At 35.2% G+C, this 15,703-nt stretch overlaps 1 protein-coding gene across 3 annotated transcripts in view; it reads right to left on the minus strand.

Moving 5' to 3' along the window:
- The window catches only part of arhgef10l (Rho guanine nucleotide exchange factor 10 like), a 168,058-nt gene that overhangs the window by 106,515 nt on the left and 45,840 nt on the right, over positions 1-15,703 (minus strand). For all 3 annotated transcript variants that reach the window (XM_015375350.1, XM_015375351.1, XM_015375349.1), the window contains 3 exons: positions 8,175-8,267; positions 5,370-5,540; positions 1,320-1,465 (listed from right to left, as the gene is read on the minus strand). In XM_015375350.1, coding sequence (XP_015230836.1) covers positions 1,320-1,465; positions 5,370-5,540; positions 8,175-8,267 — 410 coding nt within the window. The remainder of the gene's footprint in view (positions 1-1,319; positions 1,466-5,369; positions 5,541-8,174; positions 8,268-15,703) is intronic.

A 15,703-nucleotide genomic window follows, 5' to 3' on the forward strand; every position in this document is an offset into this window, starting at 1 on the left:
CCAGTCACACCTGAATTTCTTCAACAGGGGACACTAAGAGCATATCTTATCTCATCTTCTCTTATCCCATCTCATCTGGAGTGACCATCAAAAAAAAACCTTATTTGTTTGGTATTGCAAAATTAATTGAAGAGCTAAAATCTATTTTGTAATTAGGTAAGTTATACATCTCACAAATCTGAGTCCTTTACACCTGTTCTGTTAATAGGACAGGGGACAAATATCATCCAAATATGGAAACCATGTAGAACTAGAGATGCTAATTTCCCTTCACATTATGACCTCCACCTTAAGTAAATACAAAATATTACTGGATCCAGATGGTTATATGGATCATCACCAAAATGTAATCATTTGTTCTGAGTCACAATACTTTGAAAATTTCAGCAAAATCAAGCAGTAGCTTTTCTAGTTATTTTGAAAATAGAGAGACTAACTAAAGCCGAAGAAAACATAACCTCCTTGGTGGAAGTAAAAATGCCCAAAAAGTCCAGTTCAAGGGCCAAATGCCAAAAAATATGTATGTGAACATTTGAATTTGTTAAAAAAAAAATAAAGCAATAAATATGCATCATTCTATTATGATCATGTCATTCATCTTACTTTTTGACAAAGTATCTGATAGTAAGAAAAGCCTTTTTTTGCCTTTAAAAAAAACATTTCCTCAGGTGGATTTCATTGTTATTCGTGTATTCAGGACAAAGATCAACAATGTGATCATTTTTGTCAAGTTCCTGGAGGGCATACTTTGTAAGCCTCTGGATACTTGTCTTGAAGTAAAACGCAGAATGATAATATCCTTTCGGGAGGTGCACAAGACGGCTTCAAGTAACATCTTTGACAGGGACTTCGCTGAAGTAAAAAGCAAAAAAAAAAAAAAAACGACTTTCTCTGTTTACAACTTGGGAAAGAGAGACAGGGAAGGGAGAGATATGATCAATGGCAGTGACAAGAAAGATAAATAGCAAATAAACTAAAAAATGTTTTATGTCAGTAATCTGAGACTCCTCAAGCTGTTGTTAGGGATTCTACCATTTGTTTAATGCTGATAAAGCTCCTGCAACTGCAGATAGTGCTGAAAAAGCCCTTGCAGTGTTTTCACTTAACTGTGTAGTTTGCCAAATTATGTTTGCAAAACCTCAGGCATCACATAGGGTCCATGTGTAATCAAATATTATATTTGTGCAAAATGTGTAGTTTATTTGGCTTCCTTTTAAAATGCACATGTGATTTTATGCTTCATCTTAAAATTAGGTCCAGATAAGCTAAGTTTTCCTGAACACATGTGTGACTCAATTTGCTTGATAACAGGAACTTACTTGACATTTATATTGGCACAGATGAGCACATCATCAAAAAGGAAGACCTTTCTCTCCTTCGACTTCAGGACTTGTCCCCGCTCTCCATAGACAGTCTCAATAAGTGTCTCACAAAGGACCAGTGACCTCTGCTCCGAGTTCAGTTGCTAAAAGGGACACAGCAATCAGATCAAAGGCAGAGGAGACAGTATCACAAAGCTCCAATCCTCTGGAGCACAGTGCCTGGAGGACAGAAAAGTCAAAAGAAACCGTATCTCTTCTGGGATTAGAAAAACCATTCATTGTACTGAAGGTCACGAATCTGTAAGCATGTATACACACAATTACATGCAGACAGCATAGTTCATTCAGTTAACTTCATTGGAAAAAGATTACACTTGCCCTTTGATAGGCTTTCTTGTTACAAACGTATCTGCACAGTGGTTATAGAGGAACCTTAGGGAAACATTTAATTTATTTGAGGTTGTGCATTTGAACAAAATGCTTGTAATTCTCAAAACGAAAAATTATAATATATCCTTTTGACCATGTTCTTTATTGCATTTCATCTACTCTTGCAAAATTAAAAAAGGACTGGCTTACAGGCGTTGGGACACAATTCTTTGTACCACAACAACAGAGCTACTACAAAGACCAATCGAGTCACTGTTGCAAAAATATATTTTTTCACATATTCATTAATAAAACTGATATTTGAATGAACAGCACATGCTGTTTTTATTTTCAGAAATTCATATGTTAGGCAAAGAAAGAGAACAGCTATAGGTAGTTGCTTTAGTGCAACCGTGTTGTGACTGCTTAAATTAAAGAAGCACTTTTACCTCATGGTTGTTCTTAGGCCTAGTTAAGAAGGGATCAATTTAAAAAAAGAAATTTATTTTAAAAAATGGCTCATTGTGTTTTAGAAAAAAAAAGGAAATTAACAAAAATAATAAACATTACACAGAAAATAAGAAAAACATTAAAAGAATAACTTTAAAATTAGTAGATATACGAGAATTACTCATAATTTTTTAAAACTTGCTAAGATAGTATTTGAGCTTAATGGAAGAGCTACATTCAAACAATGTTGATTCAACTGTTTCACAGACAGCACCAGAGCAATGATTTACAGACTGGTTAGACTCTTGCAGTAGCTTCTGCATTTACACTTGTCTGTCTTTTTGAATTTCTTTTGTATGTAAGGATATAAATAAAAAATGCTATTTCAACAATATAAACTACAGGAACATGCACCTGTTTGCATGTTCTGTTTTCGTTGGAAACTTTGCTGCCATGGATTTTAATAGTAATGATAATTAATTAATAGATCTTAGAGGCTTGATCTAATTATAGTTTAAATGTATAGAAACACCTGCTTTCTGATGCACTCTTTCTTTTTAACTTTATTGAGTCTAGCTGAGTTATAACCTTCAGCCCTGTACTTCAGGGTAAAAAAGTGTTCTGACTTCTGTATTAGTGTGGAGAAATTCTGACCTATTTACTGACTAATACTATGAATATACTTCGCGGTGACGCTTTGTAACTGGGATCCAAGTTATGCCTTTAGCACACATATAGTAAGGAATCTCTAGCTGATTATAATCTGGGCTGAGGAATGCATAAATTCTGCATACAAGCTGCCAAAGAACATATCCTTTCATCTATCCTCCCATTCTGCAGTGTTTGTTAAATTCCACTCATAACTTCATGTTCTCCCTGCTTTTGTTTTCATAGTACCTTCATCTGGTCTGCTCCTGTAGACTGTTGACTCCATCCTGGAGTGAAATATCAGCAGGGCTTCCACAATCATCATCTTTGTTTATAGATGTTGGAGCTTGGCCTGGTTTTCAGTGTAGTCCTGTTTCTTGGACTGTGACTAACTGTATGTCTTCTCTTTCATCGTCTGACATAGGAGCTGCCTCTAAGCTCATCTACTTGGCTGTGTCTTTCCTGGACGGGCCGCCTGTGGAGCTAGCTAACAGTTACTCTTTGTATATCTGCTGCTTTTTATCTGTTTTGTATCTCATTGACCCCTAGTTGGACTGAGCCTGGTCCTGCTGGAGGTTTAATCCTGTTAAAAGGGAGTTTTTCCTCTCCACTGCCTCTATATGCATGCTGGGTTTGACAGAGAGTTTGTCGCCACAAGTTGATCCAGGAGGAGCATGTCTTGCACGTCAATGACTCATTGCAATTAACTGGTTTTCCTTCACAAAAACTTTTAACCATTCTGACTGTATTATCTACAGTATATAAAGTGCTTTGAGATGCAATGTGTTGTGAGTTGGTGCTATATAAATAAACAGAATTGAATCCTTAAAGGATTCTCAAAATTACTCACTAACATAGGATTTTACAAATCAGGTAATATTTAGTAATTATAGATTGATTAACTAAATGCAAAACAAACTAATTGATTCCAGTCAACAATGACTGTAAAAAAATAGGTAAAGCTAAATTACAAATGCTTTGTTTTTAAAAGCAGAGTACACCCATGGTTTTAAAAGAGACATTATGTTTGGCTCTATCAGTCTTCAAAGTAGTCCTGTGGATTTAGGATTTAGTTATCTTAACATTACCTAAGATAATCTGATGTAGTTTTTTTTGTGTAGCTAGAGCAGTTTGCTTTCAGTGGTGTAGTCCCCCCACACCATTTAGAACAGACTATGCTCAATACAACGTTTAGTGGATATTTCAACCTCCAACTCTAACAGCTTAACACAACTCCTGCTTTTATAAAAAGGGGTTAGACTGCTGACCATCATTTCATAAAGTGTGTTTGATGAGTAGTCTCTGGCTGCACCTTTACTTTTTTGAAGCAAAAAGAGGAGATTTTGATTTTGAAGATACGGCTTCATATTGATGACAGTCTGAAAGATGTGTGCTTTTAAAAATTTGATCTTTCTTTAAATTTTAAAATGTGGTAAAGACCAATGTTTGACTTTCCTCAGCCATAGGTACTCGGAAACGTCTTTCACTCACTATGTCCAATTTCTATTCCAAGCATAATTTTAATTTCATTAGGTTTAATTCAAATATGGAAATAAAACCCTGATACCTTATTATTTAAAAAAAAACTGCTTTTGAAATGCAAATTATTTCAACTGAAAGACATTACAAAATAATTAATCAGGAAAGTTACAATGAGCTTTCAGTTCACAACTGTTGCAGTGAGTAATATTCATCTTTATTCTTCAGAGTATCAGTAGCCATAAACCTCACTGCAAACTGTATCTGCATGTATGATGATGTGATTACATGTATGGCTTGGTGAAAAAGAAGACAATTCTTTCTTAAATATTTTTAGTTCATCTTCTAGTGAGCAGGAGGAAAAGAAAACCTTTTATTTATCGTTTATACAAGTGACCCATTTACTCATTGGAAATCTGCAATCTCAGTGCTGCAACTGGAAATCTGTGTGAGAAGAAAACTTTGTATGGATCGGCTCATCTCAAAGTGCTGAAAACAATGAGTGATACAGGAAAATGAAAAAAAGGGAAGGAAAGCAAAGAGATATTAAAAAGAAAAAAGGGAGGATGGTCGCAGTTAAAGGGGAGATGAGTAGTAGGTGAAGTACTTAGTCGAGTAAGCAAGTAAACAAGAGTGTGTGGGGGAGGGGTGGGGGGGAGTCAAAGCGTAGTGAGACCGACAGGGCGAAAGAGATAGCTCTCTTACAGTTTCCAATTAAATGTCTCATTTACCCCCTAATTCTTCTTATTCAGAGCCGCATTTGTTCAGATTTGCAGCAGCAGGGCTGTAATTTTAGTACGTAATGGAGAAGCAGTGCCCCTGCCTTTGCATGTGGTACTGTTTAGGGATGATAATAGGCACCATTTCTGAGAGATGATTTCTCTAAATAAAAATGCCACCTATAATTAATGCGTTGGAAAGTGATATAAGTAATGCACTATATATTAGTGAAATGTCCAGGTGTTTGGCTCCCAGTGATAACACCACAGATGAGCTGTAGGGTTCAGATTCTGGCTCACAGGTGATTACACAGGGGAAGATGTGTGTGTATGTACATGTGCATGTCCAGGTGTGTGAGCAACTGCATGTGCATCCAGTCACCTTACTGAGCAGGCGATCACTGACGCTGCGGGCCAATTGTTGAGTCTCCGCAATCTGGTCAGCTACTCTTTTCTGTTCATTCAGCTTCTCAGCCAGCGTCTCTAGCTCTGTCAGTGCGAGCTGCAGGGGAAGACGATCCACATGGCCCTTTGGTGTGTTTTTAAGCATGTCCTAAAAAAAAGTCACAAAGGAAAGCAGCTGCTTAGTTTCACCATTGCTAAGACGCTCATATATTTTTAGCTTTTTTAGTGAGCTTTGCCTTTATATAAAACTCTGGAAAGTCACATACGGCAAGTGATAAAGATTTGTTCCATGGATGTTTTATACATTTTAATAATATTACTCTGTCAATAAAACTTTGTAGATTCCAATTAAATTTAACCTCTGCATTTTCTCCCATCCTAGGAAGCAATTTGCTACCATTGTACAGCACCATGCAGGGAGTATTCTGGGGCTAAGGGTCTTACTTAGGGGCCCAAAGTGTTAGTCTATAGGATTTGAACCAGCATCCCATTTTGACCATGACTATCCTCAAATGCTATACAGATTAATAACTGGCCCCTGGTTTCTTACCAGGAAAAAATACATTCCATTTACAGATGCTATCAAACCATGAAGCATTTGCTCCCAGGCAATCATTAACACAATTGATAATTCATGCAAGGCAATATTTCATAAACACTCTATTCTTTAGGGTTCCAAGCCTGCGGATGCAGGCGAGGGCCAACAGGCAAGGCTAACCTCTGAGCAGGGGTCTTTAGAGAGGCACATTATCATATTTTTAAACATTTATCACATCTTCTATTAATTTAGACATTTCTTATTCAACAGTCAAGAAAAACAAATTAATTAGAATTTGCAAACAGCAGAAAAAAATAGTGTCTCATAGAAATATTTCAATTTCTTTCAGATTTAGGAAGAGATTTCAGGAAGGGAGTGGCAGCCTAGTGGTTAGGGCATAGAACTTGGAATCCTGAAGTTCTGAGTTCGAGCCCCACTTGTTATTAAGTGAAGTTAGTCACCATGAATGGATGGATGGATAGCCAGAAATTGTACTCAATTAGGCGTAGTGAAGTACAACACTGTAAAACTACTCTTTTATACTTTTTTTTTTAAAGTTACTCAATTAAATGTAGTTGAATAAATGCAACAACTATCCACCTCTGATTTTGAGGAGTGCTGTGGAGCACCTAGCTACTTTATGAATACTGACATAATTGCCACATATAAGATCAGTGAAACAGAGGGTGAATCTTATGAAATACAAGAAACAAAAGAACATATATTATACAATTTAAGCTGGAGATGGAAGTAAACCAGACTGAAAGGCTGACAATTCCTGCTTACTCAAAAAATTAAGGCTTACAAGTTTTAACCCAACTGTAACATTAAAACTCAGGGCTCGCGCAACAAAGATGTTTCACTGACTCAAGCACACACAAATTACAGTGAGACCAGGTCAAAGTGATCGGATCATAAGCAAGTAAATTAACTCCTACATGATAAATGGAAAACCATTCACTAGGAATTTTATTACTTTATATTTTTTCCATTGTGAAACAGCAAATACATTGCTCCCAAAAAGACAAACAAATGAGAGTTATATGTGTCAAGAAAGAAAAAAAATCAATAAAAGGTTTTGTTTTATTAACAGATGAAGTGCCGGATACTATATATAGGGAGTGAATGTAATGTCACTTATTGAATTATTACAGCATTTTAACCACAATGGTTCTGAGGATAATTTAAATCAAAGCACATCTTTTTTTGTTTTTTTTGTTTATGTGTGCGATGTTTGCTGGAAGGTCCTGTAGAGTAGCTGCATGAGTATGAGTAAAGCTTAAAACTCTTAAAATATGAGATAATAAACTAAACTCAACCAAGATATAGAGAAATCGTGGACATATTTTTTAAGTTTCATGAATTATCGGAAATTGTATGAAAACACATTGTTACAAAAAAGGGTTTTCTGTTCATGGTTCTGATTTGTATCTGTATTCTACAGTATATTCCATTCTGGTAATAAAAATGTTCTGAATAGTAGTGTTTGTTTAATTCACAATGAAATTTTAAAATTTAGGTCAAATATACCAAGTTTCTCACTATGGGTGTCAAACTTTCAAAGGACTTTCTCAACTAACTCAACATCAATCTCAATATCAGGACATTTGGGTATTGTGTAAAGTTTTAAAGAGATCAAATAATATTCACAGAGTGAACAGAAACTACATGTTTTATGACTTCCCCATCTGTACTTCCTATCTATACCTGTAACTATGACCCCATGAAAAGCTTGTTCTTGTCTTGATAAGCAGCTCAGGTGTACCTTGTTGCCTTCACATACTTCCCTGAAATGTATGATTAAATAGATACACTTCATCTTTGAAGCACTGAGTTTTACTTGGAAGAAAATTACTGATTCGTATTCATAACTTATCTTTTGAATTCATAGATAATCAATGCCTACTGAGGGATGAAATGAGCTGCTGCAGATACAGCAAGTCAAGCTCAAATCCAAATCTTTTCTCAAAATAGAAAATGGAAGATGGGCATATGAATCCACAAGAGGGGGGACAGTTGTTGCCAGCTTCCTTTAAGGCTCCACCTCCCTGAATGATGTGTATAAAGAGTTGAAATACAACCTCTTGTTGTCTGCTTAAGTAAAATATTATAATACATTCTTCTATTCTCAGGCCCTGCAGTTTAATTTTGTACTGTGAAAAAAAATTCCCTAGCTTCCAACTTTAAAAACAGAGCTCCTAAGGCTTTGATTGCAGAAAAAATAGAAGTGAAAACTTCTGCTACCTGCAAGAGCAAAATGAACTGGGGGAATCGCTGAATGGGCTTCACCATCAGTCCATACAGAGTTATCCGGTCGACACTGGAGGCCTGTTTTCTCTGAGACCAAAGAGAAAAGCAGAAAGTGCAATAGGTAGTTAGAAATGCATTCTGTTACTGGAAGAATTACAAGAAGAATTTTGAACCAAGAGGTACTTTTATTTCTCCATAGACCTGTGTATGTGTGAGACTATGTGAAATAAACGCATAGGAAAAGTTAGCTCTTTCTAACAGATTCCCATTGGACATAATAGAAACAGGATTTCTTTTTTAATTAATAAAAGAAAATTTTGAGTTGCAATCTCATGTTTGGACAAAACTCTAAAAATGTAGCCAATAAATACCCGTAAAGCTGTGGTCACAACCCTTTACAATACAATCCTTTTGGTTTATGTAAATGAAGATGCATTGAAGGAGAAAAGAGTCAAAGTTGGAATCGGGGACAAGAGACAGATTGAGTCTTGCAAAATGGAAAAGGAAATAGCACTTTTTTAGAAAAAGCAAAACCTTTATATAGAAAAGATCATTTTCTATCTTAAATTAAAGCAAAAAAAAAACAAAAAAAAAAACACACATTGGTACATCTGGGGCTTTTATTCCCTTCTACAAATTAATATAAAGAGCATCCTGAAATCCAGTGTATGGAAAAAAAATCTTCAAGCAGAAGACAATAAAGGCTGGATCTCACTTCATTTTTGTCAAAGAAGCTCTTACTATAGTACACATTTAGGCACCTGATTTTCTAGATATATGAATGGAAAAGGCTTGTGTGTATAAAAAGACATGCAAACGTAATAGCATGCACAAAGCTTATTTACCAACCTGGTGCTAAATGAATGTGTAAAATAAGTGGGTGAAAATGTTTTTGCATGTCTGCCTTCATGAATATACAGATTATATGCATAAGTTTATTGGAGAAGGATATGACATGTAAATACTTGCCACCAGCAAAGCCATTTGTCAATCCTCAAAGAGATTGTGGGTGCATTTTTTGTGTCTATATTTTGCACATTAGAAAGCCAAATGCAAACTCTCATGCAAAAATCTCTGCGTGTTGTTGCAGCAAAAGAAGGGATGCTACAATGATTAACAATGGAGACATGGTGAGCATGCATGCCTACATACAGTATTTGGACCATCAGAAACAATAGTAATCGAAGAAGGGAAAAACAAATATGTTATCTATTATGCACGTAATCTTGCAGCACACCCACATATTGCAACTGCAAGTTTCTAATTGCGATGTTGTGCTCCTAATTTGAAATATTTAAAAATCATACCCTTTAGTGTTTCCTGTTTTTCATGTAAAAATTCATTTCCAAACCACTGAATGTTTCTTTTATGTTGAGCAATCAAAAAGCGTAGAAGTTGTTCTTAAGCCAGCTGACTAGCAGTGCAAAGTACCAGCTGGGAGGGGAAATCCTTTGTGCTTCTAAGGTCCAAACTCCTACCACTTTGGCCTCTTATTAAAAGGGTTAAGGAAATATATGCCAGAAATTTCTTCCAGATGTACCTTAAAATTAGAAACTGCTTGTGCACATGCACACATGTCCTGCAGGACAAAATAAAAGGCAAACATATTATGTACCCTTAATTTTTTTTTCCAAAATGTTGGTTATTACTGTCAAAGCCTAAGAAAAATGAGGATCAACTAATTCGGCGATGGTTACCTCATTTAATAAATTTAACAATGCTCATAAAAGGGAGTTGCAGCCAAGTGGTTAGAGCTTGGAATCCTGAAGTTCTGAGTTTGAGCCCCACTCCCACAGACTGCCACTCTAGAAAGACCCTTTTCCACCCCGACTGCACCCCACAATGGCAGCCAACTGCCATCGTGGTAAATTTCTCCAATATGAGCTCAGAAAAGTTCAATTATTTTTAATATTTAAATATTAGAAGTAAAATGCAAAATTACTATCAAGTTATGGGTAGCTTTCAGTAAATTTAGGAAAAATGAAAGAACAATTTCATTCAGGTGTGCACTTAGGATCTAGTCTGGCCTGGTTTGACCTCGTTTCATTGTGTTTGCTTGTAAAATCTTCAAAATCTCTTGATAATAAAACAATTACCAGTTATTGGCTGATATTCAAATGTAATATATTCAAATAGTAGAATTGTTTATCCCTATCAGTTGGTTTTTAAAAAGCTGATGCTTAACCCTTTTAATATTACTTGTTCCCAGGCCAAAGCTGCACCATTTTAGTCTTTCTGGTTGTCAGCAGCTTTCCAATCAAGAAATTACAGGTTAGACTACGAAGAGAGCAATTGCCAAAGGTTTCATCAGTTTGATCTGATGTTCAATGACTGAGCTTACAAACTGTTTTCTACAGGTAACCTCGTAAAGTAAAGGGGGTCTCTGAGTGGACTCAGTGAAATATTGAGGGAGCACTCTGTAAAACATTTTTCTCTGAGGCTTTCTATCTTTACAGATGAAAAACATTGGAGTGGTGTCAAGAAGACATACTGACCATCCTTACCTGTTCTCTTAAGACTTTTTTTTGTTTTTTGTTTTTGTTTTTTTCTAGTCAAGCTTTTTGACAGAGACAGAATCCAAAATCTAGGCTTGTTTCTCATATGACAGAAATGCAGAAGGACTTTACTGGGTTATTTGAAACATCATCTATGTTTCTTTAGCCTCCATCAGTGAGATTAAAAATGTATAACTATTGAGACTTTATAAGACTTAGGTCATCAGTAAATAATTTTGAAACTAATGACAAAATAAAGTGCTGAATAAAAGTTTTAACAACCATGGATCAATCTTTTTTCTTGAATTTGGTTACTGAGTGAAAGAACTGAAAGGAAAAGGACATTAAATGAGCAATAAAATATGTCTGACTCCCATTTAGGGCTCAGTAATCACAGAGTTTGTGTATATTAAACATATGCAAAATTGTTAACATATGCAGAGCTAATATTCATGACAGGTCTAATTCTTATTACGTGTGTTAATCAAACAGAACTTTGTACAAACTTTTTTGTGTGTCACTTCATAAATTCTTGTTTCAGATTCTAATAATAAAACAAAAAAAATAAAACCTGAAATGGTTTTTGAGCCCGATGGTGATGGAGAGTCTGTGTGCATGTTTGAGCTGTCAGAAATTACAATAATATAATAGTAAATCTTCGCATGCTGGCACATTTTAATGTATCAGGAAGCAATTATATTAACTACTAAACAACAAAGAAAAATCCCATGACAGAAGTTGAATATGGCACGTCTGCACGTCTTTTAACAGGTACAAGCAAATTTTATATTTCCTCTAATTGAGCCTCACTACATTGGCTGCAATTACATTTTAGGATTGATTTTAAAATGCTTTTATTTGCTTTTAAAGTTCTTATTGGTGTTTCCCCGCCCTAGCTGTCTGAGCTGCTTCATTCCTACACACCCTGTCGCTCCCTCGGATCAGCTGACCGGTTGTTACTGAGGTTGCCAAAAACAAAATGAAAGCTCAGAGGAGGCCGTGCTTTTTCTGTTGCAGCTGATTGTGTATGGCACCTTGGTCCTGTTGGGTGTTGAAAGTGTTTTATAAATAAATTTGGTATGCTATGGTACGGTATGGCATGTTTATTAAAAAAACAAAAAGAGAATATATTTATAGTGACCAGAAAAAAATATATTGAAGGGCTTGTACAGGGACATTAAGGCTTGTCTGACTTTTGACACTACAGATAGGGTTTTCCCCTCAACATTATTTTATTATGACTGTACTTTGGTTTTATACAGTCTATGCTCAAGCAGGTGTTGTAAGAAGCTGGGCAAGGTAAATACAACTGTGTAGAGGGTACTCTTATTTTAAATCTAACTGTGGCTACCATCAGACGGGTTTTGCAGGGATGAGCAGACAGTCAGCTTTTCTGATTGATATTTAAGCTTAAAAATTAACCTCTTTTTTTCTCTTACTATCTTTTGTGTCACTTTAAGAGACTTTGGTGAAGTGTCGGGAGGTGCTTTGGTGGCGCAGTGGTTAGCGCACATGACCCATGTATGGAGGCCTTAGTCCTCGATTCGGGTGACCCGGGTTTTAATCTGGCCTGTGATCCTTTCCTGCATGTCTCTCTCATACCCCATTTCCTGTCCTTAAAAACGAGCCACTAGTGCTGTAAAAAAAAAAATTACGGTAAATAATAAATACCTAATACACATCATAATCAAAGTTATCATAGTTTTTACCTCCAACTCTATGGCTTAGAGCTCCATCTTTCTTCCCTGGCAACTCTCAAATTGCCAGTGGAACATACAATATGACCATTAAAGGCAGACGGACCGAAATGGACTCTATTATGATTTGTGCATGCAATATTTGCAGTTGAACTGCAACATGGAAACTTAGAATTGTGTCTCCCCTTTCAAAGTAAAGAAAAGGAGTAGACCAAAAATGATTGATTGACTGATCGATTAATTGGAACTGTCATGCACCTTAGTGCCTAGCCAACGTGGGTTTATGAGGACCTCCACATATAAAACGAGATGGCTACTGCATACAAAAAAACAAAACAAAAAGCATTTTTTTTTTTTTATACAGAATAATAATGCTCATCTATCAAGATCCTCTTTTTCAGCTTGGTGTGGCTTTACAGTAGGTAACACTTTGATATTTCTCAACTAGGCAAAAATAAAACTTTTTAAGGCTCTAGAGAGATGTGCATGAAAGACACACTCTGAGTCTAAAAAAAAAATATATATATATTTTTTTTTTTTTACAAAGAAAAATGATAGAACAGCATTTTTATGCAGATGATAAGTAATCTATATATATCGACAAGTGCTATAAAAGTGATATTAAATAATAACTTGTGTTAATCAAGTGATTTTGCCAGTGGTGTTTACAACATTTACATGGCACTCAGTTTCACCATGAAGCAAACTGTCATAGTCTATTATAGATGCAACTAGGCAAAAGGGATTGGTGGCTGCCAGAAAAGGCTCTTGAGTCAGCGCTAAGGAAACTCAGAGAAAGTTCAAAGTAGAGGTCTTCAGGGGAATGGAGCAGAAAGTAAAAAGATTACACTGAATATGATTATAACCCAGTCAAAGTGGGTCATAATCATATTCACTGTGGCTGGATCACAGAGCCTTTCTGTAATGTAACAAATCTTGGACTTGCATGTCAGTATGTTTGATACTGGCTCTGTCAAAATCATTTCCAACCTCTTCAGCGAGCAACGAGAGAACAATAGTAGCCCATAAACCAGGGAGGAATATGAAATTAATAATAGACGACTTTTATTTTTTAATCAAACAGCAAACAAGAAACTCTATGTCCTCTCTTTGTCTGACCTTTCAAAACTGAGCATTTTGGATCATATTTTGTTTTCCGTGTGCTTTGAACTGCACAGCTATTTTGTTTTATTTTTCATTTGCTGTTTTACTCCGTTTAGTAAAGAAATCTTGTTTTGATTTTAGCAGAAGAAAAAGCTAGAAGATGCAAGAATAAGTGCATTTATAACCTATTTTATCTTCCTTTAAAGCAGTGGTCTCCAAAACTAGTCCTAGTAGAGCTGAAACATTTAGGCCTACACACCTATTGTATATAAAATGACTAAACTATGTCAGTATCACACACATATAGTTTGAGACTACTGCTTTAGGGTGGCTCCAACCTATTTCATCGGTCAACATGTAATGGCTGAGGGAACACTTAAAAGTATTTTTTATTTATTTAGTTTTTTTATCAAGGATAAATACTTTCTTTCGTCTTAGATAAAGTGCAACATATTAAACTTGATTACCTGAGCACTTATAACAACATACCACATATTTGTCAAAGACAACGTGGATTTGTTTCTTTTTTCTACTTATAACCAGAAATGGGTGTCTTTAAGGTGGATTTTTTACTCAATGAATGGCAGATTCCGGTAACACTTATCTAAATAAAGTTTCTTACTTCTCAGAAAGCAAAATGCCACCTCTACCCATTATATATTCTTAAATGTAGAATACTTATAAAATGCATTTCTGATCCTGTCAGTGACCTTACGGAATAAATTTGCAATTGTTACCAGGCAACCTGAGACCTCTGCAAGAAGTGTTGGCATTTATCAGAACAATTTTAAATAGATGGCATATCCCTCATGCTAATTTGAGGTAAAGAATAAGAATCTCTTATTTGGCCAGTTATGTCTTTAGATTATTACTCAACCAACTGAACCCAGTGCATTTGAACGTATATAATAATTCAATAATTCAATACTTCAAAATAAAAAGTTTCAAAACAGCATATTTCTTATGCTAGATGATAAATAGTAACTGTTTACATTAAACTAATTGGTATAGTGTGATCTTTAAAATGACCCAGTGTGTCTCTAAATATAATGTTTTGGAAAAAATCATTGTTTTGCACTAATAATGAAAACTTTGACGTCAAGTGAAAAAAGGGGATTTTTGGCAGAAGCTCTGTTGTTTGTACAAGATTTAGACATTAAATGTTTACATCAAGATGCTCTAAAACCATGTAAATACTGCACACTATCTGAATAGTATGCAGCTTAACCACCAAACTGTCAAAGGTGGAGTGGTATTCTCTCTACTGCTTCAGTTTTTCAGTTAGTGGTTTGACATTTTGCAGAAGTCCTTCTTGCTACTTCATGTCATTGTCTTTAAAAGGCTTTACTAGAGATGATCAAAAATTAGCACTTTGCCTTTTAAACATACATTTTCTTCTGTTGTGGGATCTGTGTTTGAATTAATTGTTCTACTTAAGGACTTGTATTTAGAAAATAAATTTTTGCATAAAGAAAGAATAGGAAATCCTAATATTACTAAAATGGTACTTGTCTGGTTTCATCAGTTTTTTTATTACAATGAGGCAGCAAAGCATCTCTGTGACATGGGAGACTATCCATGCTTTACTGAAGTTAAAATCTTTGTGACATAATACAGATGTATGTCCTGCAATCATATAGAGTTCTGCGTAGTTAACTGGTAAAACGAAGTCTGCTGCTAAACAAAAAATGAGGGTGAACCTCTATTCTGCTTTCTTCCCGCTTCCTTCAAATGTTCCTTTTTATTTAGTTTTATTTTTGGCACCATATCCTAAAAGCATTCATTTTATTAATGTAGGAAGACTTAAAGCAATACATGATGTAAACAGAAGAAAAAAAAGTTGTGTATTGATTAAATAATGAAAATGCAATAAAGGAATGTTTAATATGTTTACTAAATCTTTAGAAAGCATATTTTGTTGTTGCTGTTAGAAAAAATGTCCAGCTTGGCTCATCTTTTCCACAGATAATCTTCTTCATCTTAACTATTTCTAAGTAACACTTCCACAACAATTTCCTAGAATAGTGTGTGCCTGAGACTGTGAGACATTTTCTGAGAAAATATTTTAGGATAAAAAAAAAAAAGCAGACCCTTCTAAACCTAAAAACAAGCTTTAGAAGCTCCTCGTCAATAGGATGCCATGATATAATTTATTTTTTGACTTTTCACATTTATACAAAAAATCACTTATTGATGATAATGGTAAAAAAAAAAAGTATCTTTAAAC

The sequence above is a fragment of the Cyprinodon variegatus genome, unplaced genomic scaffold (assembly GCF_000732505.1).
Source record: "Cyprinodon variegatus isolate N-32 unplaced genomic scaffold, C_variegatus-1.0 Scaffold117, whole genome shotgun sequence".
Lineage (NCBI taxonomy): Eukaryota > Metazoa > Chordata > Actinopteri > Cyprinodontiformes > Cyprinodontidae > Cyprinodon > Cyprinodon variegatus.